General features: G+C 42.6%; 1 protein-coding gene across 1 annotated transcript in view; it reads left to right on the plus strand.

Annotated features, from left to right (window-relative positions):
- Positions 1 to 1,076: 1,076 nt before the first annotated feature.
- Positions 1,077 to 18,287, plus strand: part of MXRA8 (matrix remodeling associated 8) — a 29,412-nt gene continuing 12,201 nt past the window's right edge. The window contains exons 1-5 of the mRNA XM_070759145.1: positions 1,077 to 1,378; positions 8,264 to 8,287; positions 10,452 to 10,751; positions 11,204 to 11,305; positions 14,263 to 14,721. Of these exons, the coding sequence (XP_070615246.1) occupies positions 1,330 to 1,378; positions 8,264 to 8,287; positions 10,452 to 10,751; positions 11,204 to 11,305; positions 14,263 to 14,721 (934 nt within the window). The 5' untranslated portion in view covers positions 1,077 to 1,329. The remainder of the gene's footprint in view (positions 1,379 to 8,263; positions 8,288 to 10,451; positions 10,752 to 11,203; positions 11,306 to 14,262; positions 14,722 to 18,287) is intronic.

The following is an 18,287-nucleotide window of genomic DNA, read 5'->3' on the forward strand; positions in this document are numbered from 1 at the left end:
GGAAGGTCCCCGCTCGGGTTGCCACGCACTTGTCATTGTGTGGCCGTGGCGAATAGTTGAAGTTGCTAATCCTCCCCGTGGTCCCGATTTCTAATCCTGGTCAGGACTGGAGGTAAATGTTGCCACCACTAGATGAAGCCTCAGCTAGTTATGTCTGTCCTGATGGTGCATAATATGTACTGTGTTAGAGTGTCATTTTGTGTCATTTTCGTTGGTGGTGTGCCCCAGGATTTTGTAAATGTGAAAAATGTGCCGCGGCTCGAAAAAGGTTGAAAATCACTGCCCTACACAACTAGGCTCACAATCCTAGGTTTAGAAAGCTTAGAACTACGTCGCCTTCAACACGACCTAAGCATAGCCCATAAAATAATCTGCTACAATGTCCTTCCTTTCAATGACTACTTCAGCTTCAACCACAGCAACACATGAGCACACAACAGATACAAACTTAAAGTAAACCGCTCCAAACTCGACTGCAGGAAATACGACTTTAGTAACTGAGTAGTTGATGCATGGAACTCTCTACCGGACTCTGTAGTATCATCACCTAACCCCCAAAACTTTACCCTTAAATTACTGTTGACCTCTCCTTGATTCCTAAGAGGTCAGTAAGGGGCGTGCATAAGCTTGCCTTCCGTCCCCTGTCCTAATGTTTCTCTCTTGCTAGTATCATGCATATAAACATTGTTATATCTTTGTATACTACCAATACCTACTTGACAAAACAAATGAATAAAATAAAATAAATAAATATGAATTTGACCTAGTTTCATCCATGGTTTTTTTTCTGGGCTATTTTGAAGCTGGCAGCCAAGCCAGCTAAAGTTGAGATGGACAAATCCAAAGAATAAACTTTTAAGGAAAGGAGGGAAACGGGGGATAATGAAAAAGATATAGGGCGTAAGACGATATCTGGCAGAAAAGCTGAATTCTGTAAATGCCCAGAAAATTAATACCATATATCCCAAAAAAAGGGAGGAGGCAGAACTGTCTTTGAAACTTTAGAGCTGTAAGGAGCGGAGCCAGAAAAACTTCAGTGGATTTTTTTTAAAGAAAATCACTGTTACATCAAAAGTCATTTAGGCTGTGTAAGACTGCTGGAAAGTTCAGATCGTATGTATGTTATGTAGAAGTTGAGCCATAATAAGATTGAACAGAGGTGGGAGGAGAAGAGAGAAAAGGAGAGAGGAGGGAAGGGCTGGTGTTATGGAAAAAGAGGTTAGCTGTAGATATCCATGTTTTTGGGCTGTAAACGGATGAGCTCATAAGTCTTCTCAAGCAAGCAGCAAAGAGGAAGATTTGAAGGAGAAAAAAACAAGGAGGAGAGACATGGAGCAAGCTAGCAAATTCCTTTTCGGTCTTCTGCTGGTTCTCCAGGGTAAGTTTGAGGAAAAAAATGAGGCATTAATTTTCTATGCATGGCAAACATTAGATTTTGCACATATTTTTAGGAATGATATATGTAAACATGGTGTATGTGTGCAGGGGTTGTTTGCATTATCCTATTATTATTATTTTTTTGCATTATCCTAGTCAACTTGAAGACTGTCCCATCTGTAGCACTTTCCTGGGTTCCTCCATGAATGAAAATATGTTTTTGGGGGTTTTGCACTGCTGCGAGTGAGAGTAAAATATAGCTTTGCTTGAGTAGAATTTTATTGATTGGTTGGCCAGTTGGTTTTGGCTAAGAAGACCCTCAGCCACAAGCTGGCTAAAAAAGTCAATTTTTTGGCCACTTTTTGATGTATTAGATCTATTTTTTTAATGACGGCGTGAAGCCTATACTTCTATTAGATGTTGTCTTTGTGGTGCAACACATATGATAAGCAAAAGTTTGTGTGGTACATGCCTCTCAGCCAGCATAAGCAAAGGAACAGAATCAATAAGGAAAAATTAATGTTATATTAGTGGTAGTTCTTCCTGTGAGCCTGGCTGGGAAAACATAGAACATTATTTTTCTATCAAGTAAAGAGAATTCCTCCAGCTACACAGCTGTCTGTTTGCAAAATAGAGCTATCCACCAAGTAACTGTGTTTTGATGGAGGTAAGAGGTTTTTTCCCAAATAAATGTGAAGCTGTGAAAAAAGCAGCTACATAACAAAGGAAATATTAAAATAACTTTTAAAAACAAGGCTCTTTAAATATTAAATAGTAGCAAGGGTAGCCAAAGGAGTTTAGTTAAGTCACTGCAGACAGCTAATTTTAATCGATTGGGTTGCTGTTTAATCATTAAAAATCCTGATGTGATTTGTGATATATTGACTGTAACCCCAATAAAATCTTTTTTAAAAAATGATGGTGAAGGAGCTATTTCAGAAAGATGTATTTATTTGATGCCCAGAGTTGACAATCTCAATCAATTATTCTGGCCAGTTTACAATTCCAAAACTATGAAACTATCCAAAATGTATGCAGCCGCTGAGATAGTTAACCAATTAACGTGAAAGCCAAGATTTGGGAAGGCGGAATCTGCCAATGCAAGCAGATGTATACTTTGGGATATACAGTACTGAATTCTTCCTTAAGTAAACAAAGAGTTTGGTGACCTAAAAAAAAATCCCAACCCTTGTTATAACTTCTGCCTTTTCTTTAGCCCAGATCCAGAGGGGGGGAAGCAGCTCTTGTTTTTATTTCTCTGTTAATTAAAGAGCTGTTTACATTTGCTAGAGATTACTTAAATCCAAGTTGGGCTCGTGGTTGAGGATTTGGATGTCTCGTAAACCAACAAAACCCTTTTATTTTCAGTTATTTGAACTTTCTTCTTCTTCTGAGAACAAAGTATTGTGTTGGTTTTGTTTCAAAAGGGATTTGTGATCATATCTAAAGTAAAAATATTTTGTAAGAATAGGAAAGTGGGTGAAGTTGTTTTGGTTCTCTCTGCCTCATCCTAGGCACTTTTGTTTTCAAAAAGAGTTATTATTTTTTTATAATAAGAGGAATATGCAACTAAGATTCGGTTCAGTAGTGCTGTGATCACATCTCGGAATCAAGTTTACTTTTGGGACCGAATTGAAAAGTCAAGTCTGATTGTCAGATTCTATCAGAGACCTCTTCCAAATAGATTGGACCAATTGCTTCAAAAATTCAGAGCGACCCAATTGGACATGTACTGAACAACAAGAGCAACAAAGGTCGAAAATGGGGGGCAGGCTCACAACACATAGCAGCGGACATTTTGGTTCACGGCAGACCCCCCCCCCAAGATGGCTCTTCTATGACTTGTGGACTTCAACTCCCAGAATTCCCGAGCCAATCGTGCTAGCTCAGGCATTCTGGGAGTTGAAGTCCACATGTCATAGAAGAGCCAACTTTGCCTAGCCCTGGCCCAAACCATTAGCGACACAGATCCGTGGGGGCCGCCATCTTTTTTTTAAAAAAAAATTATTTTCATTTTTGGCATAATTTCATCTTTGGATGGCTTCTTTTCTTTGCTTCACCCGCCCCTGGGCTAATAGTCACCTTTGTTTGTTTGTTTAGTGATATTTCTATGCCACCCAATTCTAGAAGGAGTCTGGGCAATAATCACAATAAATAAAAACAGTATATAATACCACAGCAGTAAAAACAACAAATAGCATTAGAATGCATAAATAACCCAAAAAAACATGCATACACTCAATCACTCCTAGTCCTAGGCCTGCCGGAAAAGCCAGGTTTTAACAGCTTTCTGGAATGTACCCTCAGACTATCCACGTCCCCTGTCCTATGGTCTCTCCTATATCTCATATATCATATCTACTATTCTATTCTATTTTTCTTATACTACTCTCATAATATCCTTCTATTCTCTAATTGATATATTCTACTCCTAAATTTTCACTTCTATTCTTTCTCTAATATGTATTATTCAAGTATAACCTCTATAACCTTCCTTGTGTATAAAAATAAATAAATAAAAATAAATAAAAGACTGGTAGGGTGGGGATAGTATGGATCTCTGGAGGCAGTTGGTTCCACAGGGTCGGAGCCTCCACAGAGAAGGCCCTTCCCTGCAGCCCCGCCAACCGATATTGTTTGACGAATGGGATGTGGAGAAGGACGACTCTGAGGGGGTCTTCCTGGCTGTTGAGAGATTTGAGGCAGAAGGCGGTCCTGTAAGTAGCCTGACCCTGAGCCATGTAGGGCTTTAAAGATGATAATCAACACCTTGAAGAATTATTATTATTATTATTATTATTATTATTATTATTATTATTATTATCATCATCATCATCAATATTATTGTTGTTGTTGTTGTTGTTGTTATTATTATTATTATTATTATTATTTCTATGCCACCCCTCTCCGAGGACTCGGGGCAGTTCACAACATATAATTTATATACCGGTAGTACACAACATTTTAAATCCAATTAGAAATTAAAAGATATACACACACACACCAAAAAACTCCATAAAAAACAACCATTCCAATTCAATTGCATCTGGAGACTGACCAACGCAGCTAGCGTAGAGTTGGAATAATACGGGGGTACCTTAGTACATCCCCCTATGGCTCGCGCAGCCGCATTTTGCACCCGCTGAAGTCTCTTCATATGATGCCCATCTGATCAGCTACGCTACTAGTAAAATGTCAAGTGCGCTAAATGTCACAATGCAAGCTAGTAGTAAAGGTAAGTAGTACCCACTCTTGCCATAAGTGAAACGCTGCTGGTGTTTCCTGTGGCCTTCCAGGTGTGGTACAAAAAAAGTAAGGTGGGGGTTGAATCTGCAGAATCAAATCTTTCCTTTTCCTTCGTGCTGTGCCTTAACCATGTCGGTTGTATATCCTTGGCTAGTTTGCTTAGCACAGCATCCTGTTTCCAATAAGTAGAATAAAATAGAATGGAATGGAATGGAATGGCATAGAATAGAATAGAATAGAATTCTTTATTGGCCAAGTGTGATTGGACACACAAGGAATTTGTCTTGGTGCAGATGCTCTCAGCGTACATAAAAGAAAAAGATATATTTGTTAAGAATCATGTGGTACAACACTTAATGATTGTCACAGGGGTCAAATAAGCAATGAAATACTATCAATATTAATAAAAATCTTAGGATACAAGCAACAAGTTACAGTCATACAGTCCTAAGTGGGAGGAAAAGGATGATAGGAATGATGGGGAAAACTAGTAGAATAGAAGTGCAGATTTAGTAAAAAGTCTGACAGTGTTGAAGGAATTATTTGTTTAGCAGAGTGATGGCATTTGGGGAAAAACTGTTCTTTTGTCTAGTTGTCTTGGTGTGCAGTGCTCTGTAGCGACGTTTTGAGGATGGGAGTTGAAACAGTTTATGTCCAGGATGCGAGGGGTCAGTAAATATTTTCCCCGCCCTCTTTTTGACTCGTGCAGTATACAGGTCCTCCATGGAAGGCAGGTTGGCAGTTGTTTTTTCTGCATAGGGCATGAAAAAGACAGTTTCCTTTTTTCTAAGCTGTCCCTGCTTCGTAGCGAATGAAATTCTGAGGTAGATTGCCAATAAAACCAATAAACTGCTCTTAAACGACCACGAAAACCACAGGCGAAGAGGTGTTTAGAAAAGTGTTTACCTGTTTGCCTTCCCAGCAGGAGTTGTGTGGGGAGGAAAGGTTGTCCACTTTGTTTTTATAAACCCCTGAATGCATTTTTTTTAAAAAAAAAAATACATTTACAGTCATATGAGCGTCGCCCAGAAAGTAATGCACCACATTTTTTTTCTTCAACAATTATTTATTGAACACAATGAAACTTACACACAAGAAAGAAGGATGTTTCTTCTACACTCCCTATTTTTCCACGTAATTTCTGTCCCGTTCTATGGCCTTCCTGCAGCGAGACACAAGGGCGTGTATGCCCTGTCGGTACCCTTCCTTCTTCTGGTCGAGAATCACCTCTTTCTCATCCTTAAAATGTCTCCCGCGACTAACCGTACTTCTGTCAACTGTAGATTCTCTTTTAACTTTACACAAACGTTTGTGAATGTTCCCAACAGTTTCTTTCTCCGCAATGAGACATTCAATGAGGACATGCTGCTTGTAACGTACATCCCTTAAAGACACCATTTCGAAATGCTGCTGCAGCTACGCTATCTGTCTAAAGCAGTGTTTCCCAACCTTGGCAAATTGAACATATTTGGACTTCAACTCCCAGAATTCCCCAGCCAGCGAATGCTGGCTGGGGAATTCTGGGAGTTGAAGTCCAGATATCTTCAAGTTGCCAAGATTGGGAAACACTGGCCTATAGAGACACAAAATTTACACACACGCTCCTGGGAATTCAAATAATGTATATCTAAAGTTTTGCATTCGTACCATTATTGTAGGCTGAGAAAAAAACCTGTGGTACATTATTTTCTGGGCGACCCTCGTCGTAGACCAAACAAACACGGTTTGCTTTGATCTTCAAATAAGGTTAGCAATGCCAGCAGGTTTAGCTGTTCCCTCTGCAGTTAAATTTGGCAGAATGGGGGAAAAAAGGGTTAAAGGAATCTGTGCAATTCCGAGCAACGGCACATCTGGTTCGTTTCCTGCTTTCTTTGGAAGCACAACCAATTTCTCTTTCTCTTTTTTTCCCAAATGAATTCATCCGCAGTTGAATCATTGCAATAGGCTAGTTATATTCTTTACATTCAGCTGGGATACAAAAAAAGGGTAAAAATTGCACTGCCACCACACAACCTCACAAATAGAGATACCATGGAAAAGGCGTGTTCCGGGGTCATTGAGTTCCATGAAAAAGAGTGGAAGTTGCGAAAAGCTGCATTAACAGAGGGATAGAATCAAGATCATGTGAAGTGTTAATATCACTTTATAAGGCCTTGGTAAGGCCACACTTGGAATACTGCATTCAGTTTTGGTCGCTACGATGCAAAAAGGATGTTGAGACTCTAGAAAAAGTGCAGAGAAGAGCGACAAAGAGGATTAGGGGACTGGAGGCTAAAACATATGAAGAACGGTTGCAGGAACTGGGCATGGCTAGTTTAATGAAAAGAAGGACCAGGGGAGATATGATAGCAGTCTTATTATTATTATTATTATTATTATTATTATTATTATTATTATTATTTAGATTTGTATGCCGCCCCTCTCCGTAGACTTGGGGCGGCTCACAACAATAACAAACAAATCTAATAATTTAAAAAACACTAAAAAACCCATTATTAAAAGCAAGCATACACACAAACATACCATGTATAAGCTGTATAGGCCCGGGGGAGATGTCTCAGTTCCCCCATGCCTGACGGCAGAGATGGGTCTTAAGAACTTTACGAAAGGCAAGGAGGGTGGGGGCAGTTCTGATCTCTGGGGGGAGCTGGTTCCAGAGGTTTGGGGCCGCCACAGAGAAGGCTCTTCCCCTGGGTCCTGCCCAACGACATTGTTTAGTCAACGGGACCTGGAGAAGGCCCACTCTGGGACTTAACCGGTCGCTGGGATTCGTGCGGCAGAAGTCTTCCAGTATCTCAGGAGTTGCCACAAAGAAGAGGGAGTCAAGCAGTTCTCCAAAGCATCTGAGGGTAGAACAAGAAGTAATGGGTGGAAAATAAACAAGGAGAGAAGCAACTTAGAACTAAGGAGAAATTTCATGATAGTCGGAAGGCTTGATCAGTGAAACAGCTTGCCTCCAGAAGTTGTGAATGCCCCAACACTGGAAGTTTTTAAGCAGATGTTGGATAACCATCTGTCTGTGTAGGGTTTCATGCCTAAGCGGGGGGGGGGGGGGGTTTGGACTAGAAGACCTCCAAGTTCCCTTCCAACTCTTTTATTGTTTGGAGAATAGTTTGACTCCCTCTTCTTTGTGACAACCCCTGAGATATTGGAAGACTGCTATCATGTCTCCCCTGGTCCCTTTATTAAACTAGATGTACCCAGTTCCTGCAATTGTTCTTCATATGTTTTAGCCTCCGGTCCCCTAATCCTCTTTGTTGCTCTTCTCTGCACTTTTTCTAGAGTCTTAACATCCTTTTTGCAATGTGGTGACTAAAACTGAATGCAGTATTCCAGGTTTGGCCTTGCGAGGCCTTATATAGTGGTATTAACACTTCACGTGATCTTGATTCGTTGACCTTCTTCTCAGGCGACGTTCTTTGAGTGGTCTCCTGAGATGAAAGACCTACATCCAAACCTTGCAGTAGGAGATCCAGTTCTTCAAGGCCTGACAGGTAGCTCTGCTTACACCTATGTCTCAGGTGCTTCATCCCTTGGCTTTCTCTGAAATATACCTTCACCCTGGTAGTGGTGGCAGTGGTTGATACTGTTACTTTAAATTGGCATTTGAGACTAAAAACGTCTTTTTCTCCCATTTTAGAAGCTGCTGTCCATCCATATTCTGGTAAGTGAGAATTCCTGCATTTTTCAAATAAGGGGCATGTATTCCATACAACAAACCTCTTTTATACCAGAGGTTTATACCATTGGATTATTGTCAAGGGTCAGAAATACCAGTTGGCACAGTTGTCAAAATAAGGGGGTGTTTATGCATATGATTTGGGGATGCCCGGTAGTACAGAAATTTTGGAAAGAAGCACAAGAGGATATTAATAGGATGTTAAATATACGATGGTCAATTACAAAAGAAATGGCGGTATTAGTCAAAAGGAACGAGATGGGAGAATTTAGAGAAATAAAAGAAGTAGTGATAGAAAGCGCTCAGGCGGTAATAGTCCTAGGTTGGAAGGATGCGACAAAATGGACAATACAAAATCGGTATCGGTACATGGTGGATCATATTCAGTTTTGAGATTATGGATAAGAGGATGAATTCGGCCAGCGAAACCAATCTGCGGGAACTGTTGAGACGATGGGACAAGGAAAGAAGATATGTGGTCAGTAGAATTCGAGACCAAGAATAAATTAGAATCACTTTATAATATGTAAATAGATATATTGCTCTTAAGTTAAAATGGTATATAGAAAATATGCCCCCATCTTGGTGGAGGGGTATGAATGTGGTTTGGTGGTGGGCTCTTTGAGTATTGAGCACATTGTGATGTGTTGAGCAAATGTTTTATTATTACTATAAAAATTCAATTTAAAAAATGCATTTTTTTAAAAAGGATCAGAAATACCATAGTGCCGTATTTATTTATTCATTCATTCATTCATTCATTCATTCATTCATTCATTCATTCATTCATTCATTCAATTTTTATGCCGCCCTTCTCCTTAGACTCAGGGCGGCTTACAACATGTTAGCAATAGCACTTTTGTAACAGAGCCAGCCTATTGCCCTCACAATTCGGGTCCTCATTTGACCCACCTCGGAAGGATGGAAGGCTGAGTCAACCTTGAGCCGGTGACGAGATTTGAACCGCTGACCTTCAGATCTACAAGTCAGCTTCAGTGGCCTGCAGTACAGCACTCTACCTGCTGCGCCACCCCGGCTCTTGACCCCATATCAGAGGGGTACAAGGCGTTGCCCTATGTCACCTCCACTGCACATGTGAGTGCTGACCAGCTGATTTTCGGCCTTGGGAAAGGCCGTTTCACCCTCTGGAGGCTTCCTGGAAGTCCTGGAATACGAAAAACAATCCAAAGGGGAAGCCGGAAGTTAGGGGAAAAAATACAGATTTCCTGTTGTGCTCTTTTCTGCACTCTGGAGACTTTGGGGAAGCTCCCTGAAGCCCCAGAATGCAAAAAATGGCCTAACAGTCAAACTGGAAGTCCGTTTTTTCAAATTTCTTGTTTACCCCTTTTTGGCTGCCCGTTACTGCCCAGTAGGGAAAGCTAGTAGAATGCTTGGCTGCATAGCTAGAGGTATAACAAGCAGGAAGAGGGAGTTCTACATATGGGAAAAGACCAAAGTACTCCCTCTTCCTGCTTGTTATACCTCTAGCTATGCAGTCAAGCATTCTACTCGCTTTCCCTACTGGGCAGTAATGGGCAGGCAAAATGTTTACTGCCACACTGTGGGTGTGGCTTATTTTGTGGGTGTGGCTTAATGGTCATGTGATTGGGTAGGAGTGGCTTGCCGGCCATGTGACCAGTTGGGGGTGGCTTGAACGATCATCATTGTTCAAGTGAACGGTTAAGTCCTCGATTTACAACCTTACCAGTGTCGCTCACTGGGGTGACAATTTGCTTCGCGTTTCCCGCACTCTCCTTCCTGGGTCGCCCCCTGCCACAGGCTGGATAGCTAGGCGAACAGGTGCTGCCAGAATCATAAAGACTGCCAGCACCGCTTCCACCTGCGCCTTCTCCTTGCACCTCAGGCGGGAGGGGACTGCGTGAGGCTGGAGGGGAGCCGGGCAGGAGAGAGGGAAGCTCGTCCAAGGCCAGGAAGGAGGAAAGAGGAAAAAAGCAAGGAGTGCATATGCAGCAGCAGGGGGGAAAAGGAGAGCCGAGCCAAGACCGGTAATCCAGGAAGTGACAGCCGCCGATCCTCTGGAGATGCGCACGCATCTTCGTTTCCGCGTTCCACTCTGTCCTGCCTGCTGCCCATCCCTGCTACTGGAGCCGCCTGACCGCACTGTTCCTTTGCTTTCCTCCCCTTGCAGTCCCATCCGATGCCCGCAATCTGGAAAGTATGGTGGTGTCCATAGTAAACATCACCGCCAAGGAAGGTTCCCGGATGGTCCTCGCGTGCAAGAGCTACCGTATGGTCTGGACTCAGGACAACCTGAACGATCGCCAGCGTGTGGTTCATTGGGACCTCTACAGAAGCCAGCAGGCTGCGGAAAGGCTGTGCGACATGTACTCTGCGGGGGATCGGCGGGTCTACCACACGTACAACAAGGGGCGGATCTCCATGCCTGAAAATGCATTCACGGAAGGCAACTTTTCATTGATGGTCCAAGGTAAGCGCTGCCACCTCTCACACATCCATTAATCATCTTTCCCCCCCCTAAGAGAGAGATGTGGATTTATTCATCAATTGAAATTAAAGTATTTTTCAGAGTATAAGACGCACCTTAGTTTTTGGGGAGGAAAATAGGGAAAAGAATCTGCTTACTAGGTATTCATCTGGCTAGCATCCTTAGTCTGGTCATCCCCTGGTTAAGGGCCTTAGAAAAACCTTATTTGGAGAGAGTAATGATGAAAGAGCTTGCAAGCAAATAAGAGCTGGAAAGAAAAAAATCTGACCAATTAGAGAAATGAAAAAAAATTGGAAAGACTTAGGGCTTGGAAAACATTCTTTGGAGAGAACAACAATGAAAGAGCTTGCAAGCGGTAAGAGCTGGGAGCATCGTTAGGTTTGAATATCTAAATTTGTCTCCTTCTCTTTCTCTTTTATTCCTCTTAAATGAAGACGTCGCCGAGAGCGACCAAGGAATTTATTCCTGCAACCTCCACCACCATTATTGCCATTTATATGAAACGGTGCAGCTGCAGCTGGAGGTCACTGAAGAAGGTCAGGGGTTTTTGGGGAACGGTGGGTGGATGGGTGGGAGTGGAATCCTCCTGAATGTGGGAGTGAATGGGAGGAATGTGCGAATGGGGGTAGGAATTGCCTGCGCACGTGGCTTCTTTCTGCAACTTTATTTTTGCTCCCCTTTCGGTGTTTGTCGGTCATTAAATCACGCCGCCTTAATTTGAAGCAACCTTGGTCTTTCTGGTCCTCAGCATGGAACCAATTAGACATCTAGGGAGTTGTAATTTAGATGTTTGTGGCCAACCGAAGCATTTCCCGTCACGAGGCTGCAGAAAAAAAGGCCTAGAGAACTGAGATGCGCTTTTGTTATAGGGAAGAAAATGGGATTTAAAGGGGTTTTTTTGGGAACAAAACCTCTCCTTTCAATTTCTGCGGAGAAGCGATCTCGCTCGGATTGAGAAAATAAAAATACAGTGGTATCTCTAAAGAACTTAAATCGTTCCGTGATCAGATTCTTAAGTAAAAAAGTTTGTAAGCAGAAGCAATTTTCCCCATAGGAATCAATGTAAAAGCAAATAATGCATGCAAAAGCATTAGGAAAGAAATAAAAGCTCGGAACTTGGGTGGAAGGAGGAGGAGGAAGAAGAAGAGGAAGAGGACAGTCGCTGCCAAAGGAAGAAAGTGAGGGGAGGGGAATAAAAAAAATGCAAAACTTTAAGGCTTAAAAAAAGGGGGGACTGAGGTGGCGAGGAGGAGCATGTGAGGCTTTCTCCCAGACACTGCGCCAGAGAGAGAAACCCAGGCAGGCGAGAGGGGGGAACCTCCCACTCCTTTGACTTAAAGGCGGCAGCTGCTGCTGCTACCTGCTTCCTCTTCCTTCCCATGCTGAAGGGCTTCCCACTTCTCTCACTCACTTGCTTTGTAGTCGGCACCTTTCTTTCACTGTGGTGACCCCTCGGTTTGGCTGAAGCTGAGTTGATTTGGCCGGGGCAAAACGCCCCCTTTTGCCTTTCCACGCTCAGACGCTCTGTGAGGCAACCTCGCACCGGGTGTATGGGAGGCAGCACGAGGAAGTCAACACAGTGAAGTGGTTTATTCCCTCTCCAAGCGCCCAGAGAAAGGAAAATGCTTCGTTTGCTCTGGACTGCCAAAGCCTCCTTAAGCGCCACTGAAAGGCTCCTCTGGCAGCCCAGAAAAGCCCGAGCTGGCCGGAATTACAGGGGGAATGGCAGGAAACTGGCCGGGCCTTCATGCTGTTCTCAAATTTCCTGGGAAATTTTTCCAAGCTTGGGTTCTTAAGTAGAAAATGGTTCTTAAGAAGAGGCAAAAAAAATCTTGAACACCCGGTTCTTATCTAGAAAAGTTCTTAAGTAGAGGCGTTCTTAGGTAGAGATACCACTGTCATATCAACGCCTGTGCTAACCCTGCTATTATGCTCTTAGGGGGTCCTTGTTGGGTTTTCCTTTCCTTTTTGTTCCTCTGCCTTGCGTGGCAACTCTCTGCACAATGCAAGTTGGTGTCGGTGTAGGATTTATGGTCAATGCAATCTCTTTGGCTGGATCCATCGGGTCATATCAGTCGGGAGTCCTTTCATGCCCGCAAGAGATCTAGGTACAGTACAGGCAGGGGTTACTGCTTATCTACGCTACGGGTGTGGTGGCATGCGTCGGAGCAAGATTTGGCTTCTGTACATGCGCAGGAAGCAAATCTCGCAAGAAGACACATGGGCGTGTGAGATTTGGTGGTTTTTTTGCTTTCACGCATGCGCAGAAGCAAAGAAATCCCCCCAAATCCCTGAAATCTTGTGCACCCGCACGTTCTCTCATTAGATTTTGCTCCCTGCGCATGCGCAGAAGCTAAATCTTGCTCCAATGTGCCCGCGCGCCCACTGATCATCCAGAGAGCTGCGTGCACAGCTTCATTTTTGCTATCAGAACACTTTCTCTCCTGCCCCCCCCCCGCCATCCAGGTAGGAACCCAATACTGGTTCCGTCAGGAGTGGGCTGGTAGCTGGAACGCTAAATTGGTCTCACCGCCGCGGCTCGCGAGTGCTTGCGGGGCAGCGCGATTTTGCTTCTGCATCTGTGGAGGCAGCAAAATCGCGCACGGTGCAGAAGCAAAATCACTCTGGCCCCGCAAGCACTTACGAGCCGTGGCGATGAGCCCAATTTAGCATTCCGGCTGGAGCCCATGCCTGGACACCGTCCACCCTTAAATTCCTTCGAGTCTTATCTACTGCCAATTTGTTTTGACTCTTTGTAGTTCAGATTCTTGTAGAGAGCTTTTAAGTTTGCAATTTTGACATTCCCTCGAAATGCCTGGTTTTCCCCGGGCACATCCCCGCACATTTATTATTTGCTCTCGTGTGTGATAATTTAATAATAATAATAATTTATTAGATTTGCATGCCGCCCCTCTCCGAAGATTCGGGGCAGCTCACAACATTTCTTTCATTGATATGGTCATTACTATATCTTCTTTTCTATCCTTTCTTAGATATATTTTACTATGAGTATCTCCTCTATAACCTTCATCGTGTATTTTACTATGTGTGTATATATATATATATATATACCCACTAAAACTCATTGTGTATTGGACAAAATAAATAAATAAATAAATAAATAAATAAATAAATAAATAAATAAATAAATAAATAAATAAATAAATAAATAAATAAATAAATAAATAAATAAATAAAACAATACAATATACAAATCCAATGTTAAAAACAATATTTAAAACCCTTCTTAAGAACAATCATGCTTTTTTTTTTTGTATATTGTATTGTTTGTTGTGAGCCGCTCGGAGTCCTCAGAGAGGGGCGGCATACAAATCTAATAAATTATTATTATTATTATTATTATTATTATTATTACTATTATTATTATTATTATCATTAATTATGCTACAGGTGTGGTGTCATGCGTCGGAGCAAGATTTGGCTTCTGTACATGCGCAGGAAGCTAATCTCACGATTTTTTATTTTTCTACAGCCGCGGAAGTGCAAAGATACTGGGATGGAGAGAAAGTGGTGATTGTCGCCCTGAAAGGCAGCGCGGTGATACTTCCGTGTATCAACCGGAACCAGGTTTGGACGGGCCGTGACGAGGAGGAGGATCAACAAGTCGTCCACTGGGACAGGCAGCCTCCAGGGGTGCGGCATGACCGGGCTGATCGGCTCATTGACCTGTACGCTTCCGGCGAAGGCCGTTTGTACGGGCCACTCTTCCTCCGGCAAAAGATGAACATCACCGACAAGGCCTTTGCCCTGGGCGACTTCTCGTTGAGAATCTCGTCCTTGGAGGTGGCGGATGAAGGCACCTACTCCTGCCACCTGCACCACCACTACTGCGGCCTCCACGAACGGAGGATCTTCCAGGTCTCAGTGGTGGAGCCGGAAGTGGAGAAAAAAGTGGTGGTGAATCTCACGCGTCCGAATCCCCCAGCGCCAGGTAAGCAATTAAACCTATTTCAACAATTAGCTTAAAGCAATTGATAATTTATTTATTTTATTTATTTTTGTCAAGTACATATTAGCGGTATACAAAGAAATAACACTGTTTATATACATGATATTGGTATTAATAAGAGAGAAATATTAGGACAGGGGACGCCCCTTACTGACCTATTAGGAATCGGGAGAGGTCAACAGTGGATAGTCTAAGGGAGAAGGTTTGGGGGTTAGGTGATGATACTACAGAATCCAGTAGTGAGTTCTGTTCTGCCTGATGGAGCCAGTTGAGTAGCAAGGAAATACAAAACAGACACACCGACTGAAGATTTACAAAACACAAAATATATTGCTTTGCAAATTGGCTGAGAGCCACAATGACAACATGTTTATGACCAAAAGGCCGTGGTTAACTGCCAAACCAGTAACAAATGTCTTTAAAAAACCCCAAGGTTTGTTTAGAATGCCTCCAAACTGGGCTGCAGCAAAGGTACTCACTCTATTGTCCAAGAGCTACAGTCTTTCAAAACACAAATGTCCAAAGTCTGGATTCTTTTCCAAAGATGCAAGATGTTGGTTTAGAGATGGAACTCTGTTTCATTGTCTCTGTTAAACCACAAACGATAACTCCTGCAAAGAGCTCTCCCACAAAACCTCCCCTTTTAAGCCTGCTGCGGAATTCCCTAATTACTCCCAGCTGTGATTTAAGATCTTCTGCAGTCTGCGCAGCTGCTCCTGTTGTCCCATAATCCTGCACATCTGGACATTGAGAATGGGGTCATTAATCACCCCCTCCTCATCCGACACAGACAAGGCTCTAACTGGGCACTGCAGGGGCCTCCACGGCGATGTAGTTCTAAGCTTTCTACGCCTAGGATTTCAACTCTGGTTGCCTAGGGGATTCTGTTGCGAGTGGAGGACTCTTCTCATAAAGTATCGCTGGACGCTTTCTAATGTATTTATGTCCGAAATGCAGTGTGGGTTCCAGACAGATGAGCTGTATTCAAGGATTGGTCTGGCAAAAGTTTTGTATGCTTTGATTAGTAGAGTGATATTACCGTAGAAGAAGTTACATAGGATTAGGTTAATAACTCTTGAAGCCTTTTTTGCGACGTTGTTGCAGTGGGTATGTTGTTGTTGCATAACAAAACAGGATGGTTTCACTTCATCCCTTGAGATTTTAGAAGAAGAGATTGGAGTGCCATTTGTCAGAAATGGTGTAGTAGGGTCTCCTGCTTGAGCAGGGGTTTGGAATAATAATAATAATAATAATAATAATAATAATAATAATATCAGAAACTGAGATACAGTCACTAACCAACACTGTGCAAATCTTCAGCAATGACATCAGCATGGAGTTTGGCCTGGATAAATGTGCCACAGTGGCACTGAAAAAGGGGAAAATCACCGAAAGTGAGGGCATTGAAATGCCAAATGGTCAAACCATCAAGTGCCACCAGCCAGAAGCCTACAGATACTTGGGCATCTTGCAACTGGATAATATCAAGCATGGCCATGTGAAAACTGTGATCAGCAAAGAGTACATCCAGAGGACCAGAAAAATTTTGAAGAGCAAACTGAATGGTGGCAAAACTATCAAGGCTATAAATACTTGGGCCATACCTGTCATTAGATACACAGCTGGCATAGTGAACTGGACTCAAGCAGAGCTGGACAACCTGGACAGGAAAACCAGAAAATTAATCCATCATGCACTACACCCCCGCAGTGACGTTGACAGGCTGTATTTACCAAGGAAAATAGGCAGCAGAGGACTTTTGCAAGTGAAGCAGACAGTGGAAGAAGAGAAGCATGCATTAACTGACTATGTGAAGGAGAGCAAAGAGTCAGCGTTGATGGAGGTCAATAATAGGAAGCTTCTCAAGGTGAAGCAAACTAAAGACCAGTATAGAAAAACTGTAACTCGATGTCATATGGACAGTTGGCAGAACAAAGCATTGCATGGCCAGTTCTTGGAGAAAATTGAAGGCAAAGTGGATAAAGAAAAGACCTGGTCATGGCTTACAAGTGGAACACTCAAAAAGGAGACAGAAGGACTAATACTGGCAGCACAAGAACAGGCCATTAGAACAAATGCTGTCAAAGCCAGAATTGAAAAATCAACAGACGATCCAAAGTGCAGACTCTGTAAAGAAACAGATGAAACAATCGATCACATACTCAGCTGCTGCAAAAAGGTCACACAGACTGACTACAAGCATAGACATGATGCTGTGGCACAGATGATCCACTGGAACTTGTGCCGGAACTACCATTTACCAGTGGCAAAGAACTGGTGGGATCATAAGCCCGAAAAAGTGGTCGAAAATGAGCAAGCAAAACTACTGTGGGACTTCCGACTTCAGACTGACCGAATTCTGAAGCATAACACACCAAACATCCTGATTGTGGAGAAAAAGAAAGTATGGATCATCGACATCGCAATCCCAGGGGACAGCAGAATTGAGGAGAAGCAGCTAGAGAAATTAGTGAAATACGAAGATCTAAAAATCGAGCTGCAACGACTCTGACATAAGCCAGTGAAAGTGGTCCCAGTGGTACTTGGCATGCTGGGCGCAGTGCCAAAGGATCTTAGTGGACATTTGAAAACCATCGGAATTGATAAAATCTCCATCTGTCAATTGCAAAAGGCCGTTTTACTGGAATCGCCAAACATAATTCGCTGCTACATCACACAGTCCTAGGTGCTTGGGAAGTGCCCGACTGGTGATGAAATACAAAATCCAGCATAGTGATCTCGTTTGCTGTGTTGTATTGACATAATAATAATAGTAATAATAATAATAATAGTAATAGTAGTAATAGTAATAGTAATAGTAATTTATTAGATTTGCATGCCGCCCCTCTCTGATGGACTAGATGACCTACAAGATGCCTTCCAACTCTGTTAAATAATGTAACTCTCATCCAAGATCACTTCTCAATCCCAGAAGCTGCCCAGGATTGATGTGGGGAGGAAATATATTTTTGGACTTGCTAATTCCGAGTGCTTTGGAGAATTAAAGTATGTTTTAGGGCAGGATTTTAATTGAAGCAGTAGCCAGTTTGATCTCACTGCACATTCCCTGCCTCTCTGAACCAAGGAGTCAGTTTTTCCATAGAAAAAAAATAACTTTTTTTAAAAAAAAATCAACATATGGGGGGAGAGAAAACCCTTCCATTTTAATAAATAAAATGCCTGACAAATAAAAAGAACGCACCTGTCAGGCATAGTTCTTTGTTTATTAACAACCTAAAATATTTATTGCTTGTTTAATATTTATTCCCTGCTTAATAACATCCCTGGCAGTGCTGCAATGATTTTTTTAAAACGGCCCAGTACTGCTAGGTTTAGCTCTTCCAGGGCTTCAGAGAAATTCAGCGTGGATGCTGAGAAAATCTCGGGGACCATATGGCAGATCTTTCGAACCCAGCTCCTTCTCAATGGCCTAGGGTAGCTCTCTTCACAGCATGGTGGACAGGGAAAACAGGACAGGTCCTAGGTGGGAGAAAGCTATCCTGGCACAGCAGCAGGCGTAAAGAGAATAGGAATAGGAATGGAATATT

The sequence above is a fragment of the Erythrolamprus reginae genome, chromosome 8 (assembly GCF_031021105.1).
Source record: "Erythrolamprus reginae isolate rEryReg1 chromosome 8, rEryReg1.hap1, whole genome shotgun sequence".
Lineage (NCBI taxonomy): Eukaryota > Metazoa > Chordata > Lepidosauria > Squamata > Dipsadidae > Erythrolamprus > Erythrolamprus reginae.